This window comes from Siphateles boraxobius, unplaced genomic scaffold (assembly GCF_051911475.1).
Source record: "Siphateles boraxobius isolate OS27281-9 unplaced genomic scaffold, OSU_SipBor_1 61, whole genome shotgun sequence".
In the NCBI taxonomy this organism is placed as follows: domain Eukaryota; kingdom Metazoa; phylum Chordata; class Actinopteri; order Cypriniformes; family Leuciscidae; genus Siphateles; species Siphateles boraxobius.
Genome location: NW_027509188.1, coordinates 9,869,851 through 9,890,814, shown reverse-complemented (window position 1 = coordinate 9,890,814; position 20,964 = coordinate 9,869,851). Strand labels below are relative to the sequence as shown.

The 20,964-nt window shown below is 45.2% G+C and overlaps 1 protein-coding gene across 3 annotated transcripts in view; it reads left to right on the top strand.

The window, feature by feature from the left end:
- The window catches only part of LOC143718332 (uncharacterized), a 249,635-nt gene extending 232,750 nt beyond the window's left edge, over positions 1-16,885 (top strand). For 2 of the 3 annotated variants that reach the window (XM_077209398.1, XM_077209400.1), the window contains one exon: positions 13,437-14,687. In XM_077209398.1, the coding sequence (XP_077065513.1) occupies positions 13,437-14,611 (1,175 nt within the window). In that variant the 3' untranslated portion in view covers positions 14,612-14,687. Of the gene's footprint in view, positions 1-13,436 lie in introns of all 3 variants that reach the window. The other variant, XM_077209399.1, reaches the window with a different exon arrangement.
- The last annotated feature ends 4,079 nt before the right edge of the window (positions 16,886-20,964 follow it).

Below are 20,964 nucleotides of genomic sequence, written 5' to 3'. Positions count from 1 at the left end.
GGTGAGCGGTTTGCTGATTTCAACGTTGTGGATCGAGTGGCCCATGTTGGCGGTGGGATTATGGTATGGGCAGGCATATGTTATGGACAACGAACACGGGTGCATTTTATTGATGGCATTTTGAATGCACCGAGATACCGTGACGAGATCCCATTGTTGTCCCATTCCTGCACAAGGCATAAAAAAAAAATTAGTTTGGTTCCGGTTTCCGACCGACCCTGTCAATTTATGTGCGACCCAAATTTATTTTATGAGCTTGGGGAAGAAATAATACAAATTAAATAAATACACAAATAAAAAACTTTGAGGCGAACTATAATTTATGTTTTTGTACAGCACCGTATTTGTATAGCCTGTTGTCCTCCAGCAATGCTAACAAACGAGGCAGCCACGGGCGTTCACACATCGTTGTTGTCATGTAGATGCACTGCTGCGCTCGTGACAGGGCGCATAAACTGAACGAGCAGAGATAGAGATAGAGAGAGAGAGAGAGTGATAGAGAGAGAGAGAGAGAGAGGGATAGAGAGAGAGAGAGATAGAGAGAGAGAGAGCGCGCGCGCTCAGTCTGCGGAGTCAGGCGAAAGTATAGGCTTCACCGTCTCAAAACTAAGCACTGTCTTGCTCTCTCTCCCTCGCACATATTAATGAAAATAAATCGACACGATGGCAAGGTCAGAAGACTAAAGTTTAGCCTAATGTGGAGCATTCGGAGATTTATTTTTTCCTGAATTGCCGCTGGGTGGGAATTGTGCTAAAATACGTTGCCTTATCTTCTCTTGAAAGGCGTTCATCACATTCAGCTGACATATAAACCACACTTTAAATAAACGAAAAAACTATCCAGTGATGAAATGTTTTCTGTGATGACACAAATCTTGTGGGATGTCCTAACCGCCGGGATAATCACACAACGCGCACACGTCCGATAATGACACGTCTAATTCGCGAACTAATGACTCATTTGAACCGATTCGTTTTAATGAATGGTTAAAACAACTGATCTTTCCAACACTGAACTCACGAGACGTCTGAATCGGTGTATAACTAATCGGAAACATTTTACAATAAGGCAACCCAGTTTGCCCCCACATTTAAAATCAGCGCGTGTGTGTAACATGCTGGGACACACAAGGTTGTAGAGTACATGTACATGTAGGCTATGTTATGAAAAAATAGAGTAGCTTATTAATCGCTACTGTAAATAAAAATAATAATAATTTCCTTCCGATCCCTTGCTGCCACTAAAAAAAAGTCCCTACCGACCCATGACCTCAACTGACAACCAACCGGAACCAAACTTTTTTTTTTTTTTACCACCTATCATCACCTGAAGTTGCAGCATGATAATGCACGGCCCCATGTTGCAAGGATCTGTACACAATTCCTGGAAGCTGAAAACATCCCAGTTCTTGCATGGCCAGCATACTCACCGGACATTTCACCCATTGTTTGGGAAGCTTTGGATTGGTGTATACAACAGTTTTTAAGGCCTTTCTGTATGCAATAATGTCTTTCTTTCTACGCGATTGCGAAAAATGCGATGACACATGCGATGATGCATAAACAAGTGATAACATATTTAATCATATGCATATGTAAAATAATGCGATCATCAACATTAAAGGCCCCCGGAAATCAAAATGTTAGTTTTTTAGCTTTTAATATGAAGATGTTAGCCTTAAGATTATGCATAAGCTGGTGTGTTCCAAACCAATGAAAAAATTCACATTTAGGAGATATAAAAATCTGATCCATTTTAGTGTAAGTGAGGGACACTATGATTGAATGCTTATCACATCACAGCTAACTTAAGGTTCTCATCACATCTTCTGTCCAATCAAATGCTCTCTAGAATGTAAAGCGTCCTGCCCCCTATGTACCTGACCAAAGCGACCGGCGTTCATTGACAAGTCACGGAGCAATATGGGTTTTTGCCCCCACCACTTTTTGAAACATCTTGCGGCACGGATGCAATACAAATAAACCACTGGTTGATGATGTGTGTCCGGTTGCTCAAGTTTTCTGTTTTTCCAACTGTACGTTGGTTAAGAATGACTTTGCTAGAATTTATTCACACCTCTTTTATTGAATCCAACGTATCACCAGTGCTCGGATTCACTTCCAGGTAGGGCTGGACCCGGATATTCGAATATTCGGTGTGTTGGTATTCGATTTGAAAATGTGACATTCGAATAATCTTTTTTTTTTTTTTTTGCACACATGGCATCCCCCTCAAAACGGTTGTGATTCACGCTTGAATATGTTTACACTATAAAATCTGGTTTGTATTGACAGAAGTGCATGCATGAGCTTGTATTTTGGGTTAAGCTGCGTTGCTTTGGTTTCTATTATTCTATGTTCCAAAATGTCAGTGTTAATTTTGACAAGAAATTTTAATTTAGTTTTAGTCTTAGTCTTTTGACTATAATTCTTTTTAGTTTTAGTCATCTGATTTGTTTTAATTTTAGTCTTATTTTAGTCGACTAAAATAAGACTAAAATCAATAACAGATTTACTAGACAATTTTTTACCGCTGGTATAGGAAACGTCTACGGTTACGTATGTAACCCTCGTTCCCTGAGTAGGGAACGGAAACGTTAAGTCGGATGACGACGAATGGGGTTTCGCTTAGAAAGCCTATCAACTTCGAGTATTACAAAACGAGCCAATGGCAAAGAAATGCCATGGGTCTGCGGAATTTGCATGGCGTAATTCCGCCCCACCTCGTGGGTATAAAAGGAGGAAGCCGGCAGCAAGCAGATATGTTTCTTCGCTGAGGAGCCAAGACTGAGCTCAGGCGATCCCCGCGGTACAGTGGAAAGTGGCAGGCAGACGTAACATCTCCGTTCCCTACTCAGGGACTCCCTTTCGTTGTCACTCGAGTTACGTCGGATGACGACGAATGGGGTTACCAGTCTAATCACGCCACCTTCTCAGCTGTCTTCCAGTGGCCTGCGTAAATCGAGATCCCTGTCAGCCTGGACAAAGGACTCCATTTATCACAGGAATACCAAAGTACACTGGGAAGCATAGCCCAAGCTTAGGGGAAGTATGCAATTAATGCCAACCCAGAGGGGGGGGACTTAGAGAATACACATATGACCCGAAGGAAGCATATGGAAAACACTGGGGTGTCCAGCCGCAGATGGAATATTTCAACCCCAGGTGTGGCAAGGTGGCTTGCCAAGGGAAAGACACATGCTCAGAGAGGCTTACAGTGGAAATACACATGTGGGGCTCGCTCAGAGGAGGAACCGTGCACACGGGAGGCACCTAGCCGACGCACAGGCAATAGACACTGGCGCCGACGTCAGGAGTGCTGGAGGAGCTCAGGGCTTTCGGGAAAGCTCACCTGAGGAGAATATCGCACTTATCCAGTCCGTGGAGTGGAATGGCGAGCAAGCGAAGACACCTGAGCGGGTCCGGTACTAGCTGGTTGAAGCGAGTACACGAGAGGACACAGGCTCCACTCGGAGATTATAGAATCTGGCGAATGTGTTAGGTGTCGCCCAGCCTGCAGCTCTGCAGATGTCTGTTAGCGAGGCGCCATGCGCTAGAGCCCAAGAGGACGCCACACTCCGGGTGGAGTGGGCAGTCACACCAAGGGGGCACGGTCGACCTTGCTGCTGGTATGCCAAAGCAATGGTGTCCACTATCCAGTGAGACAACCTTTGCTTGGAGAGAGCCTTTCCCTTCAGCTTCCCACCATAACAGACAAAGAGCTGGTCTGAGGTCCTGAAACACTGCGTTCTGTCTACATAGGCGCGGAGAGCGCGGACTGGACAGAGCAGTGCCAAGGCTGGGTCTGCCTCCTCCGAGGGCAGCGCTTGCAGGTTCACCACCTGGTCCCGAAAGGGAGTGGTAGGAACCTTGGGCACGTATCCAGGCCGGGGTCTCAGGATCACGTGAGAGTAAGCCGGCCCAAATTCCAGGCACGCTTCGTCAACGGAGAATGCGTGCAGGTCCCCAACCCTCTTGATGGAGGCCAGTGCAACCAGGAGCGCTGTCTTCATAGACAGGAACTTAAGCTCGACTGATTGCAGGGGCTCAAAGGGAGCACTCTTCAGGGCAGTTAGAACCACTGAGAGGTCCCAAGAGGGAACGAAAGGAGGGCGAGGCGGATTTAGTGTCCTCGCTCCTCTCAGGAACCTGATGACCAGGTCGTGCTTCCCCACCGACTTACCTTCGAAGAGGTCATGGTGTGCGGCAATGGCGGCAACATAGACCTTCAGGGTGGAGGGAGACAGCCTTCGCTCCAACCCCTGTTGAAGGAAGGAAAGCACAACGCTGATCGAGCATCTCCGGGGGTCTTCTCGGTGAGAAGAGCACCAGTTGACGAAGAGGTTCCAATATGCGTGTCTCGTGGACGACGCTCTAGCGGAAGTGATGGTAGCGACCACCGCTGGTGGTAGGGTACTCAAACCTGCCTCGTCCCATCCAGGAGCCACACGTGGAGGGTCCAAGGATCGGGACGAGGGTGCCATAGGGTGCCCCGTCCCTGAGAAAGAAGGTTCTTCCTCAGAGGGATCGGCCAGGGAGGTGCTGTCGCGAGGAGTACTAGTTCGGGGAACCAGGTCCGGTTGGGCCAGTATGGGGCAACCAGAATGACCTGCTCCTCGTCCTCCCTGACCTTGGCTCACATCCGTGCCGAGCGTGCCCTCGGTCAGGGAATAAAACTGGGCGCAATGGGTCGAGTCGTGAGAGGCAAACAGATCTATCTGCGCGTCCCCGAACTGGTCCCAAATCAGCTGAACCGACTGGGGATGGAGTCGCCAATCTCCAGGGAGTGGCCGAAGCCGTGAGAGCTCGTCGGCTGCACAGTTCAGCACTCCGGGAATGAAGATGGCTCGAAGCGACCTCAGATGCTTCTGACTCCATAGGCGGAGGTGGCGAGCGAGTTGAGACATACGGCGGGAGCGTAGACCACCTTGATGGTTGATGTACGCTACAGTGGCGGTATTGTCTGAACGGACTAGTACGTGTTGACCCCTGAGCAACGCCCGGAAGCGGTGCAGGGCAAGGCGTACTGCCAACAACTCGAGGCAATTGACATGCCACAGCCGCTGGGGTCCTGTCCAGGAGCCCGCAGCAGCATGTCCATTGCAAATGGCGCCCTAGCCCGTGGTGGAGGCATCTGTTGAGACAACAACATGCCGGGAAGCTCGTTCCAGGGGGACACCCGCCCGGAGAAAACTGAGGTTCGCCCACGGGGTGAAGAACTGACGGCAGGTCGGAGTAACTGGTACTCGGAGCGTGCCGTGTTGCCATGCCCACCTCGGGACTCGGTCGCGAAGCCAAAGCTGAAGCGGTCTCATATGAACCAATCCGAGCAGGCGTGACCGCGGCTGCAGATGCCATATGCCCCAGGAGCCTCTGAAAGAGTTTCAGTGCAACCGCACTCTTGCCCTCGAATTGTCTCAGGCAAGCCAGCAGTGACTGCGCGTGCTCGCTCATAAGCTGCGCGGACATGGCGACGAGTCGATGTCCATACCGAGAAAAGAGATCCTCTGCACGGGGCAAAGTTTGCTCTTCTCCCAGTTGACCCGAAGGCCCAGACGAGCTAGGTGCCGAAGCACTAGGTCCCTGTGTTCGCAAACCTGATCTCGAGAGTGAGCTAGGATCAGCCAGTCGTCGATATAACTCAGGATGCGAACACCCTGTTCTCGAAGGGGAACAAGGGCAGCCTCGACGACCTTCGTGAAGATGCGAGGAGACAGGGCTAGCCCGAAAGGGAGAACCGCGTACTGGTATGCCTGCCCCTCGAAAGCAAACCGGAGGAACGGTCTGTGTCGAGGAAGAATGGAGACATGAAAGTAGGCGTCCTTCAGGTCGATCGCTGCAAACCAATCCTGGGGCCGTATGCATTCGAAAACGCGTTTGGCGGTGAGCATCTTGAACGGCATCCTGTGAAGGGAGCGGTTCAGCACGCGCAAGTCCAGGATTGGCCGTAACCCACCGGTTTTCTTGGGGACAATGAAGTAGGGGCTGTAGAAGCCGGAACTCATCTCGGCTGGAGGGACAGTCTCGATTGCACCCTTCGCCAGCAGGGTGGCAATCTCTGCTCTCATGATAGGGGCATTGCCACCGACCGACGTGGAGCGGACTCCCCTGAAGCGGGGAGGAGACCGTGCGAACTGAATCGCATAGCCGAGCCTGATGGTACGCGCGATCCAGTGGGACAGCCGGGGAAGCTCTAGCCAGGCTCCCAGGAACTGAACCAGCGGGATCATGCGAGCCACAGGCGTCCCCCCGGAGGGGCAGCGAAGCGTAGTAACTGGCCCAGACGTGGACGGCATAGCGGCCCGGAGTGGGGGCACAGTTAGCAACCGCGCCCTGGCAGAGGGGGCCAGGGGAGGACCAGGCTGGTCGTCCCGCGGGGGCCTGCTCTGCCAGGGGTCTGGCGACAGAGGGGGACAGGGGCGAAGCGGTCCGTGGACGGCACGGCGTGTCAACCGCCTCTGGGACAGAGGGGGGCGAGGAGAGCATGGCTTGTGGGCGGCGCTCTGTGTCGCCCGAGAACTCTGTGAGCTCAGGGAAGAGGGGATTGTTTCTGTCTTTAACCTCATTAGGGTGCTGCCCACCCGTGAGTGAGCAGCGGGGAGTGGAGAACAAAAGATTCTCCCCTGGCCCTCCACCGGGGGAAGGAGTGGTCCTGCTACCACCTCCTGAGAAACAATCATAATCCCTGAGCAGCCCGTCTCAGGAGCGCCGCTTGGCCCGGTGTTTAGCGGGGGGCGGGGCAGGAGAGGGCTGTGGCGCCTTCTTACGGCTTCCTCCGCGACCGGCCCTGGGTGGAGGCTGCTGCGTGGTCCGGGCGGGAGCCGCAGGAGGGCGCCCTCGGCGGGAAACAGGTCGAGGCGTCTGCCCGGCCGGCAGGGTGGAGGCAGCAGCGGGCCGGCGGGCCAAAATGTGTCTGATGGCCTCGGTCTGTTTCTGGGCAGTTGAAAACTGTTGGGCAAAGTCTTCAACTGCACCGCCGAAGAGGCCGGCCTGGGACAAGGGGGCGTTAAGCAGACGGGTCCGCTCGGCGTACCGCATGTCAGCCACGTTCAGCCACAAATGTCTCTCCTGGACCACAGCTGTGGACATCACCAAACCCAGGGAGCGCGCTGTAACCTTCGTCGCCCGGAGAGCAAGGTCGGTCGTGGCGCGCAGCTCATCAAAGACCCCTGGGTTTGTCCTACCCTCGTGCATGTCTCTGAGCATCTGGGCCTGGTAGACCTGCAGAGTGGCCATAGCATGCAGTGAAGCAGCCGCCTGTCCCGCCGCTCTGTAAGACTTCGCCACCAGGGTCGACGAAAATCTACAGGCTTTGAATGGGTGCTTAGGCTCGCCCAGAGAAGAAGCACTCTGAGGACATAGTTGCATGGCAACAGAGCGTTCAACCGGGGGAAGCCCAGTGTACCCACAGGCAGCTGCCTCATCGAGGGGAGGAAAGGCGGATGAGACCAGCGCGCGGTCCCGAGAAGACAGGGGGGTCTTCCAGGACTTCGAGATCTCATCATGCACATGAAGAAAGGTATTGGGGTTTGCCGAGGACGAGGGTCGGCGGCGTTACCCAAAAACCAATCGTCCAGCCGCGAGCGCTCAGGACAGGGTGGAGGCCTCCACTCAAGTCCGATGCTCGCGGCTGCCCGGGAAAGCATGGCCGTCATCTCCGGATCAGACTCGAGCACAGCCGTATGCACACCAGAAGGTGGCAGCTGTGACGAGCCCTCACTTCCAGAAGAGTCAAACCCACCTAGTGATGCTGCAACAGACATGGCATCTTCTTCTGTAGCTTCAACTGAAACACGTGGGCCACCAGAGGGTAGACCCGCGGGAATCAGCAGTTCACTAGTGGGCACCGTCATTGAAGAGGGGGGCTGGGGTCGCGGACACATAGTCGGCGCCTTGTTCCAGACCGTAACCCTCAGGTCACCCTGGCCACCAGCCGCAGGACGGGGGGTGGATGAGGGGACTCTCACTCTTGCGAGTTCACTGAGTCTCGACCGTAATGACGCGATGGTCATGTTCCCACAGAGAGAACATGAGTCATCCACGAGCGCTGCTCTAGCATGATCAATGCCCAAACATACTATGCAACGCTCGTGCCCATCAGAGTCCGATACCAATCTGCCGCAACCAGAAGTACACGGGCGAGACATCTTTAAAAAGACGTGCCACGTGTAAGCTCTTTTAGTGAGAGAAAACTCAAGTGTTGAAGCACCCGGGGAGAAACGCACCGACTGGCAGACCACTGCAACAGATCAGCAGGAGGCACGCTCTCGCCGAGCTTGTGCAGAGAAGAATACACTTGGCTCCGAAGCGAAAACAAATCTGCTTGCTGCCGGCTTCCTCCTTTTATACCCATGAGGTGGGGCGGAGTTACGCCATGCAAATTCCGCAGACCCATGGCATTTCTTTGCCATTGGCTCGTTTTGTAATACTCGAAGTTGATAGGCTTTCTAAGCGAAACCCCATTCGTCGTCATCCGACGTAACTCGGAGTGACAACGAAAGGGAACAAACTTAACCAAAATATATAAAACACAAATTTAACTTTATTTCAACACAACTGTGTCTTTATTTCAATTCAAAAGCTTTTATGCAGCAAAAAACACTGTCATGGTAATGTAAGCTGCCAATTCACCATCAATAAAAGAAAAATAAAGTTAGGTCCAGGACCTTAAAGCCTACAGCTGAGCAGAACAATAAGTGCAAACATCTAAATTTGAATCTAAAGTGCACTGAACGACATTTTCTTCTTGCTACCACAATACTGGCAATTCAACAACAGAATACTCACACTTATTTACCTCTATTCATTTTCAAGAAAGCACTTCGTGCTAAAGTGACTTTTGCTCTGTTACGCTTTCCCCTGGTTAGGTCACCTGTGACACTAAAAACTCTCTCTGCAAAAGCTTGCGAAGCCGGTATTGCTAACAGATCTATGGTTTGCTAATGGTTTCAAGCTGTGATAACGTGTCACATTTCCCAAGCCAAAACTGGATTCCTGAATCACAAGTAATCGGCTACAAGAGCTCTTCCTTGTACTTGCTTAGTTGCTGCCTGATGCTACATGTGGAGGACTTTGGTTTAGGCTTTGCACGGCATTTGGACAGAAATCTGAAGACTGACTGCCTTGAGGAGGAGGATGGTGGTCCAGGGTCAGGCTCTGGTCCATTCAGTTCCTCCACATTATCATCAGGGTGAGCCTCTTGACTCTGAGTGCACTGGACCACATACCCCTCTGCCTGCTTAAAAAGTTCCTGAACACTGTCATCAGCCACATCAAGTTGAGTATCACACACAGTAGGGTTGAGAAAGAAAGCAGCTGCAACAAGTGGAGAGAACTTTTCATCTGATGGATCCAATACCCAGGCAAAGCGCTGGTTCAAATTGACTTTCATTTTTCGTGCTAGAGTGGCAAAATCCCAATGATTTGTGTTTTCTTCAAAATCAATAAGGTGGCTAAGCAAATCTAAGAGGGCAGGGACGATCAGTGACATAGACATCGTGTCACTCTGAAGAGTCTGTGTGTGTTCGGCAAAAGGCAACATGAGTTCATGCAATGAGCTGAGCTTCTGCCACTCACTAGAGAGTAAGTTGTCCCACCCCATCTCATTCACTATTTCACAAAGAGGATCTTTAACTTTGAGAAGTCTTGCAATCATGTAATATGTACTTGACCAGCGCGTGGGACAATCATTCACAACAATTAGGCCACACTTATCCAAAATCTTCCTTGTTGCAACAGATGACTTGCGAAAGAGCTTTACAATTGATCGTGCTTTGTCAAGGATTCACTTCACACTTGCCTCCTTGTTTAGCATGTGGACCACAAGCTGCAGCGTGTGAATCACACATGGCATCCGTTCCATATCCATCTCCATGTTTTGATAGCTACCAAAAAGAAAGTAAATACATATCAGGTAAATGAGGTAATACATTAACTTACTGTCAAATTAAATTATGAATAAAAGTGGCTTACCGATGGTCTTCAATCCCCTCCTCTGAATCACTTTCACCTCGGGGGGGACTCCTCTTGATCATCTGAGCTAGCCTCTTCTTCTTCTTGAGTACTGTGTTTAAATGCTGCTACCATTTTGCTACCATTGTCCGTTATTACAGTCACAATTTTGTCATTTGAAATGCCCCATTCCTGCATGCACTTATCCACGTAGGCCTTAATGGACTGGGCAGTGTGTGGATCGGCAACTTGTTCAAGAGCGAGCAGGATGTGTTCTGGTTTGTTTTGATCAACACAAAAAAAGCAACAACTTATGCCAAGGAATGATGCAGACAGTCCCTTTTTAGTCCATAGGTCAATTCCAATTGACACTTTACGAGCACCACACAGTCGTTTCTTAAACTCTGTCATTTCTTCCTCAGTGTTTTTCAATCAGATTGCTTATCTTTGTTTTCTTTGGCACTGTCAGCTTCTTATCAAATGTTTCTATCATGAGAATAAAGTCCTCATCTTCTACTGTAGTGAGTGGTAACCCTGAACGTCCAATCCGTTTTGCTATAGCCTCCTCTTTTTCTTGCTGTTCTCTGGCATTGCTTTTGTACTTTGTAGTACCTAACAGTGCTTCTGCAATGTTTTGATTGGATGTTTTTGCCTTTTTTGCACTTGGTTCACCGCCTTCATCAGGAGACTTCTGTAGCTGTGACATAAAAAAGGAAAATAGTTTAAATGCATTTATATTATTTATTCATTGCAATCACTTTATTTGCGCAAGCAGTAAATATTAAAGCTCTAAACGCAAATAAAAGAGTGAAATAAGTAAATATTTAATAAGTTGGCAGCTAGGTTGATAAAAAAAAAATTAACAAGATTTTAAAAGGTATTCCTTTGTCTAGCAATATTGTATGTTTTAAATACCACAATATTGCTAGATTAGTATGTATAATGATAGGATGTGAACGGTCACATTTCACATGACTAATCTAGAAATATTTGTGATAAGTAGAACATTATGAAATATACTAAACATTAGTATTAATCAAATGTATGTAGCATAATTTTACGAATTCGTATGATGCTCTCATTTAACTTGAAGAAGGGGCTATTTTACAGTACTTTTCAGTTCGTAATATTTAATGCTACAACATCTACACACTGCAGAACAAAGAACATCGTGGTGAATTTACCTTTGAGAAAATGTCCGGGTGGCTCGTCTGTAAATGTCTTTTCAAATTGGTTGTGTTCTTGCCACGAATGACCGCTCCGCATGCGTTACACTTTGTTTTGTATTGTTCATCGTCAAACGTGAAGTGTGCCCACAAGTCTCCCCTTCTTTTTCTCCCAGCTGTGGACATTTTGTCGCTCTATTAGACACAGTCTCTTCAAATGCCGTCTTCCCGGGAGCTCGGTCAAAGACTGAATACCTTAGCTTCACGTCTCAAGAAGTCAGGCTCTGATTGGTTCTCTTCTCATGCAGTCTCGCCTGTTCCGTTTTGCCGATTGGTTCTTTAGTTCATCGATTCCTCGCATCTCTCCTGTCTGCTGATTAGATTTTCGTCACAGTCTATTTTCGTCTCGTCCTTTATTCGGTGACGATAATGTCAATCAATTTTGTCATAGTTTCAGTCTCCATCAGTGACTTCTTTTTTAGTTTTCGTCCGCAAAAATATATTCGTGACGAAAATAATGACGAAAATATTTAGTCAACGAAATTAACACTGATAGAAACAAAATGTATTATCCTTTTTACCCTTATCAATCTAAATTAATCTACAGCTAAATATAGGAGACTTTGAGATTTTACTGGGACGTCACATTTATTTTTCGTTTTTTATTTTTTTAAATTTCGTTTTTATTTATTTAAATTTCGTTTTTATTTATTTAAATCTACCCTACTTTGTCAGTGAGAAAAATATTATAAGACTACCTTATTAAAAATATTGCTTAAGTTAAAAGACGTGTGTGTGTGTGTTATATCACTAGCGCAGTGTCCGTTCTCGGAGCATATAAGCCCTGCATGCGTGAGGCGCGCCCTTCTTTATTTAAATATACCCTACTTTGTCAGTAATTTGTTAGTCAGAAAAATATTACACTACCTTATTAAAAATATTGCTTAAGTTAACAGACCTGTGTGTGTTTTATATCACTAATGCAGTGTCCGTTCTCGGAGCATATAAGCTCTGCTCGCGTGAGGCGCGCGCGCATCCAGCTCGCGCTGTTCTGTAGTTTATTAAAAGTTTATTAATTCTGAACGTGTCGCGTCTCGCCTGTCTATCTATATTGCACCAAATACGACACTGCACTCCCTTGTGAAATCATTTGGATGAACGGTTCTTGAAATAATCAAAATGCAACGGACAGACAGACATAGGCTATAGAGATTCCGAAGCTTCGAATATTCGATATTCATTACTACCGAAGCTTCGAAGGTCAAAAAATTGTATTCGGACCAGCTCTACTTCCAGGGTGCTGTCAAGTACGACTTGCAGTCCGTGAGGTAAACTAAACTCTATTGGCTATTTGAAAAGGAGGAGGAGCCATTCAATATGTCCCGCCTTAATTACCTCAACACATCATACAAAGCTTCGCGCATTCCAAGTCACTTCAGTTGGCCTTTTAATAGTATATAAATCAAAACTAATATTAATGAATCAAATGTGACGAGCTGTAGGCCTGTGAAGCTTTGAGGGTGTGAATGGACTCAATCTACTCCATTCTATTGTTTTAATCATAGTTCTGAATATGATCCAGATGTAGTGTTTGACAAAGATATGATTTTCTCAGCTTTTTGCTCAGTTGCTTTTTTTATGAAACTTACCCACATTCCAGTGTTGATAAAAAAAATGCACAAAGCTAGAATAAACTTTTTTTTTAAATGTATTTATTTATTTATTTTTTAAAGCAAAGGGTCTGTTCTTTCTTTAACAGTACATGCCTTGAGATCAAGCATCTTATGTTCAGAGTTTCGGTCCAATAATTAATTCTTCTGATTTGGCAGAATTTAATTGAAGAAAATGACTAGTTATCCCTTATTTTGTGTCATTTATACAGTCTGCTATCTTGGAGAATTAAGAAGTTTTGTCAGGTTGTGAGGAAATACAAAACTGAGTATCACTGGCATAACAAAGAATAATATCTCTCTGGGGAAGCAGGGAGAAAAGCAGAGGACCTAGTACTGAGCCCTGTGGTACTCCATAATTGTATTTTATAATATTTTAGACATAAATGGCAAATTTGAAATGGGTCTATAATTATCTTCTCCTGGGCAAGTTTGTTTTTGTTTTTTGATAACTGACAGTTTGAACATTTAAAGTTAAGAGCTAACAATATTGTGAAGAGGTTTTGAGATTGGATGTAACACCTATCTTAGTAGCTTAGTGCGTATAGTATCTAACATACATGTTGTTTTGATTCTGTTGATTTTGATGTGTGTTGCTTTGTACCAATAAACTGGGCTTAATTTGTATTTGTCTCTTTTTTTGCCTTAGACCTGATGGCACTGAAAGAGGAGAGTCAAGAACTCAATGAAAAAGAAGAGGAAAACCAGTGTTACAAACAGAATGATCTTATTACTGAAGAAAAGTCATTTAGTTGCTCGCAGACTGAAAATACTTCACGAAAAATAGCAAATGTTAGTTATTTCACCTGCCAACAGTGTGGAAAAAGTTTCAATAGAAAAAGACATCTTAAAGTCCACATGAGAATTCACACTGGAGAGAAGCCTCACACCTGCCAACAGTGTGTAAAGAGTTTCACTCAAGAAGTAGTCCTAAACAGGCACGTTAGAATTCACACTTGTGAGAAACCTTTTACATGCCAACAGTGTGGAAATGGTTTCAGTAGGGAGGGAAGCCTCAAAAGCCACATGAGAATTCACACTGGAGAGAAGCCTTACATATGCCCTCAATGTGGGAAATGTTTCACTCAAAAAGGACACCTTGAAAGCCACATGAGAAGTCACACTGGAGTGAGGCCTTACACCTGCAAACTGTGTGGAAATAGTTTTATTCAAAAAGGAAGCCTCAAAAGCCACATGAGAATTCACACCGGAGAGAAGCCGTTCACCTGCAAACTGTGTGAAAATAGTTTCAATCGAAAAGCAAGCCTTAAAAGCCACATGAGAATTCACACTGGAGAGCAGCCTTTCACGTGCCCTCAATGTGGAAAGAGTTTTACGCATAAACCAACTTTTAATAACCATGTGAGAATTCACACCGGAGAGAAGCCTTTCTCCTGCAAACTGTGTGGAAAGGGTTTCGTTCGAAAAGCAAGTCTTAAATACCATGTGAGGACTCATACTGGAGAGCAGCCTTTCACATGCCCTCAATGTGGGAGGGGTTTTACATATAAAACAACCTTTAATGCCCACATGAGAATTCATACTGGAGAGCAGCCTTACACCTGCCCTAAATGTGGAAGGAGTTTTAGACAAAAACCAACCTTAAATGCCCACATGAGAATTCATACTGGAGAGCAGCCTTACACCTGCCCTAAATGTGGAAGGAGTTTTAGACAAAAGACAACTTTCAATAACCACATGAGAGTTCACACCGGAGAGAAGCCTTTCTCCTGCAAACTGTGTGGAAAGTGTTTCATTCGTAAAGCAAGCCTTAACAACCATTTGAGGACTCATACTGGAGAGCACCCTTTAACATGTGATTAGTGTGGAAAGACTTTTTGCACGTAAAGTCAACCTTGATTAACATTTTTGATCAGTGTAATAAAAAAATGAGACCCCATTTTTGTGGAAAGTGTTTAAATATGCAGTAGAAAATTTAGGCTACACTCCATGATTCGTACGGGCCAGCTGCTCCCCGGATTGGAACGCATTGTGATTCATGGATTAATTGCAAAGTTTAACTATCATAGAGTGAATGTTTATCATTTGCATGTTGAAGTCCTGTCAGTTTTAAGCATCAAGCACAAAAACACTGGAACTCACACACAGTTTTCTGTCCACACACACGTGAACACCGAATTCAGTTTTCTTTCTCTTTCTTTTGAGCTTGAACGGACACGTGCACTGCAAAAATGAACTGTCTAAATATAAGTTATAAATGCATGATTTAAGAAGAAACAGACTAAAAACAAATTACCAAATGGCAATTATCTGCCAGTGCAGTAAGATTTACACTTGGTAAGATTTCTTGAAATAAGAAAACATCTAGGCTTCAGAAAAGTGTGAAATCTCTTGAAAGTAGTAGTAAAATACTTATTAAAAGCAGTGCATTTAGTTAAAATAACTTTAAAACTACCTTGCAAATTCTTTAAGCGTTTTCTCCATTTGTGAGAAAAGATCTTAAAACCAGAACCACTAAAGAGACTAAGAGAGTTCTTCTTAGGGACTGTTCGTTATTTTATTTAAGGGGCTACCGGAGGAGTTTTGAGATCTATAGTCAAAAGAGACTTGACCCTCCCTTTGCTTGCAATACATTTTTCTATGACCCTCCAAAATGATTGTGAAAAAAGGCATGACCCTCCCCGATAATTTAATTACTTCTGTACTGGTTTGCGCTTGGCAAAGATGTTCAGATATCTCTATGCCTAGTAGACCCACACCAAACGTTCATTAGAAAGGGTCCTGTACAGGGCTGTACAGTGCGACATATACGACATCTACGAAAAAACTGGTCTGTGCGATGAATGAATGTAGTCTACCACTGTAGCATGCGTGCGATACAGTTTTGTAAACTCCGTTACTTGTGTTTGTTTTCAGACATGATAACAGTCGTTTTATACTTGTCCTTATGCGATATCACGATTTTTGATCGTGGATGATTTAATGTTTCCACAATCTGCTTTTGAAGAAATATAATAGTATCGCCACAGCCAGGGGCGGATCTACAGGGGGGCAAGGGGGGGCAGGTACCCCCCCACTCTAGAGCCTTGCCCCCCCAGCTGCCCCCCTAACTTTGATGATCCAAAAACTGTACTTGTAAAAACAACCCGCAAGCTTCTCAAAACAGTGAACTAAACAATACATTTACCAAAAGTGAACAATTTAATTTTTATTAAAGCCCCTCCCCCCTGCCCCTCAAATACTTAGTTCGTCACACACACACACACACACAACACAGCGAGTCTGCTGCGGTGCGCTGGCCCTGCAACCCGACTGGAGAGACTGACCTGCCCCAGAGGCTCTGAAGGTGAAGTGAGTTTCCCCAGGTGTAGTTAAACACACGTTTAACTTAGTTACATTTGTGATGAATGAATGTATTGTATGCTAAAGACAATTCAGCATCAGCAAAAACAGCGAGTCTATTACGTTAGCCAAAATCAGCGGTCAAATCGCTCCCTCGTGATTTGTAAGAGCACTCTTCCCTTTGATTAGCCTAATTTTGATTTTAGTAAAGACAAGAACAGCTTAATAAAAAATATAAATTGTTTGTATCCATAACGTTTACTGATTGTCGCCGTTACGCCGACGTTACGTTACAACACACAATACAGTGCCAGTTAGGAGATCGATCATTTGATTAGCTAAGCAAATCCAATTCCTCTCAGATATCACAGCAATGAAACCAGGTTACAACTGGGGAAATAACAAATACAATTAGGACTATTATATTAAGTAGTCTAAACATAACTGGTGTGTGTATGCATGTGATAAATATTTCTGATTGAAATATTCTGATTTTATATTTGTTATATAGGCTACATGGCCCTACCTACAGTGTAATGTAATACAAGGATCACCAGAGGTTTTCACACACTGACTTTTGCAGGCAAGAGTAGTTGAAGTAGCTGGAGCCTAACCATTAAGGCTAAAAGTCGTTGGACACAATTATTGCACTTTTTTTATCATTTTGCTTTTTATACTTTTACTTTTTAAAGATGCACAGTTTTGTTTTGTTTGAACACTACACTGGGCTTATTCCTGTTGTGAATTAAAAACCTTTGTAGTGTGTGAGGGCATGATTAAACAATAACTACTGTGTTTTTGTGTTTTGTTTTGTTAAAGCAATTCACATATAGGGATTCCCACCGTCTACCCCTGCCACCCTGCCAAGACCTCTTGCCACCCCTTTGCCCCCCCATGTAACATTTTCTAGATCCGCCACTGGCCACAGCGCACATTCTATCAGCTGCAGTTCTGACGCCTCAAGCTTGGTTTAAACTCGACGCGTCCGCACGAGCGCGAAGGTGTGCAAATGCCCATTCCGTTTGTTGCGCGCGGCTCCACGACTTCGAGCCGAATCTGGCGGAGCATATACGTCTCATCACAACGGCACCCAGTTTGTGTGTTTAATTGTTGCTTAAATTTACAAAATGAGCCTACAATAGCAGACATAAGCCCCTTTTTAATTATGGTCCATGTTTTTTTTAAAAATTCTCGAAACTAAATGAAAATGTTTTAGTGAAATTAGAAAATATGTAAGTTATCGTTAATTTAGTTGTATAGGCTATGTATTTTGTTCTAATGTAACAAGTAGCCTAATAATCTCAAGGTTTACTTCTTTACACGATTCTTTTATAGTGTGGTTTTGGTGAAGTGTACTAAAATAAACATTCACCTGTGTAACTTACCTTACTTGCTAGAGGGCAATTACTCCGAGTCGATTCAAAGAATAGTACAACGGCGAGCGCGTCAAGTAACGCCTTGTCCATTTGGGAGGTGCGCGCGCAGACAGCGGAGGCTTGCGCTGCGGAGTCCAACTGTAAACACTGTAAAATTCGACGTACATTCACATCACATCTTAATGCAGCGGTAGAGTTACACTTACAGGACACTGCACTTATAATAGTTCATTATTTGCTTGCACTTTAAAGCTTTGCCGGGTAAACATTTCATTGGCCTTCTGTTCTGACATGATGCACTTTTTCTGAGCGCGTACGTACGAAGCGCGTACGCACAGTCAAAACAGCGCCAAACTGGACTTTATTTTTCGTGTCTGTTTTTTGTTGGGTCAGACCCATCTGCTAGCGATGGGGGGGGCGAGACTGAGAGAGCTGGACAATTATGCACCAAATAAGCCACTTTGAAATGTTGCTGTTTTTATGAATACAAAAGTTGGCTGACCCTCCCCCTAGACTAAAAAAAGTTTGATGACCCTCCCCTCAACAAAGAATAAAAAAAAATGACCCACCCCTTTTCCTCCGGTGGTCCATCCCATAAATACCGAATGGTCCTTTAATATGAGAATAGTCAAAATTAGCTTTTCTGTCTTAAAATGTGACAAAGCATTTAAACTTTAAACAAGATTATTTAAGAAAACAAAAACTGAAATCAAGACCATGCAGATTAATACAGCCAATGATTATTTATTAAATATTTCAAATTAAAGTTTGTCTTGTAACACTGTAGAGATCAAAGGAGAAACATTACTTGCTCCTTCTCAAAACAGTGATTGCATAAACTTCTGTAAAGTTCTTTAAACAGTGTGTGGTGTTCACAAAACAAATGCTTTGGATCAGAGATGGGTAACTTCGTTCCTGCAGAGTTCAACCCTGATCAAACCACAAGCCTTCTAGTAACATTTGATTAGCTGGTTCAGGTGTGTTTGATTAGGGTTGGAGCTAAACTCTGCAGGACAGTTGCCCTCCAGGACCGACGTTGCACGTCCCTGCTTTAGATAAACCATCATGTCATCTGAAATGACTGGAGAAAACACAATATTTAATATCTGCAGTAAAAGCAGCAATAAGCTCCAGTGTTCATTTCCTACTTCAACCAGATCTTCAAAAAAGTTGAGGTTTCAAATGAGGCAAAATATCTAAATGGCATTGAGGCTCAACCCATTCCCAGCTTATTTAAAGATAACCATTGCTGGTCAGTGTTTAAATTCAACATAACTGTAGTTCAATGAATAAATTCTATTCACAGTCTACAAGGACTTAATTCTTCTGTCTGACAGATCCCCAAAAAGCAATATCATTGCAGACTGTCCTTCTCCCTCTAATATGTCAAGCATTAGATCTACTCCATAATGGACTACTTGCACTGAGCCTCATAACGTACTTTCGTTTTGAAATAATACGACTCACTTATTTCCAAAGACCGGAGAAGAGATGTTCTGATGATTAATGTTTACAGGCCTTCCTTTTTCTGAACACGGCCTTGAGGTGATGGTATTGAGTAGGGATTTGAGACCGATCTAGGGGTTCCTGGTACTCGAGAATGGGATCAAGGGAGATCTGGGCCAAGCACGTAGTTTGACAGGTGGGAGCCAAACTGAGGACTACGCCAATGGTCCAGTCAAAAGTGTGGATTATGCTGGAGGAGCCACGGTTGACAGAGGATAACAGGGAACTCTGGAGACTGTATTAGGTGAAAGCACATTCTCTCCTGGTGCTGGTAAGTGCAGAAACAAAGAAGAGAGGTGAGGTGGGATATTTTCCCAGGAGCTAACAGTCTTCCATCCAAGGCTATCACTGTAAGGAAGGCAGGAAGGGAATTAGTAGGGATCTGAAGACTTTTGGCCAGGCAAATATCCATGAAGTTCCCGGCTGAGCCAGAATCAATCATGGCCTGGAGTTGGTATTTTTGGTCTCCCCAAGTGAGTGTGATGGGAATGAACAACCCAGAGTTAGAAGGTGAAGCAGTGCGTTACTACCATTACAGTCCTTCCATGCCTGTGCGGGAGTAGGCGTTTCCTGAGAGCTCGGGGCAGGCGGAGCACACATGCCCATACAATCCACAATATATGCAACGTCGCTCTCTCATGCGACGATCTCGTTCGAAAGGAGAAAGTCAAGTCGTACCTAACTGCATGGGTTCTGGAGAATCTTGAGGCACTGGTAGCATTTGCACAGGAGCTGGGCTGGCAGACAGTGTGGAAACAGACGGGCGGTGCATGTTTCTCTCCCTCAGGTGATTACCCAGCCAGATTGCTTGATCAAAAAGAGTCTTGAGATCACAGACAGGTTCTCTAGTAGCCAGATCATCCTTTATCGCCTCACGGATAGTCTGTTCAGGAAACACACCATGAGGGTCTAGTCGTTTCCGCTGCAACTGGCTGGCATATTCAGCGCCGCTGCCATTATTTTGTCGGAAGGTGAGAAGTCTCTTAGAAGCTTGCCGGCCACTGAGGGGGAGGTCAAGGACTCGTTTGAACTCCTCTTCTGCAAGAGGCAGCATTAGAAGCAGTAGCTGGAGTGGAGGGCAGCCGGTCAAAGATCTGACGGGTAGAAGTCATGAGATCGGTCAGCACCTGTGAGTGTTTAGCCATCAGCTCCTGTGTTTAGTTCCTGCAGAGCTAGAGCTGTATCGTGGCATTGGACTGTGGTCATATGCTGAGCAACTGTGGCTGAGAGTCTCTGGGTTCACTGTCAAGTCAGGTCATCTTTATTTATTTAGCTCTTTTTACAATACAGATTGTTTCAAAGCAACCTTACAGAGATAACAGGAAAATAATGCAACAAAGTTTGTTTCCAGAACAAAATATCGTCATAGTCCAGCTTAAGTCAGTTCAGTGATGTTTCAGTTTTGTTGCAATAAAGATATTAATTTAGTTCATTTATAGCCGCTCTGGAGAAAACCGTGATGTCATCATCCAACTCATATAATGGTTTCAGATGATGCAGGCAAATCAGTAATATTGTTGAATATTAAATTAAATGTGGCTTGGTTATTCTGTCAGAACCTGGACTCGAACTCAGGGTCTCTGGGACAAAAGTCTTACTTTCTGCCACTGAGCCACAGGAAGGGATTGAACCCAATAGTCAGACGCTCTGTTAGATTAATCAAAAGAGTTCATAAAAAGAAAAAGGCTCCAAAAAAAAACTTTCTTAAAGGCAATCACAAAAACAGAAGAATATCCAGAACAAAAAGGATACAAAAATTGAAGGATTAACTCAAATCCAAAAGGAGAAACAACAATCGCCAAAACAAAAATTCAGGGAAAAGATTCCTAAAACAGCAAAAAAAATAAACTCAGGAAGATAATCTAGTGATGGGACGGTTGATAATGGGGCTCCGATGCTCCGACATGGTTTTCATAGCACTATTGTATCACACACTGTACCTATGCCTGTATCGAAATGGCAATACCAAATGATTGATGACGTTTGAAGCTT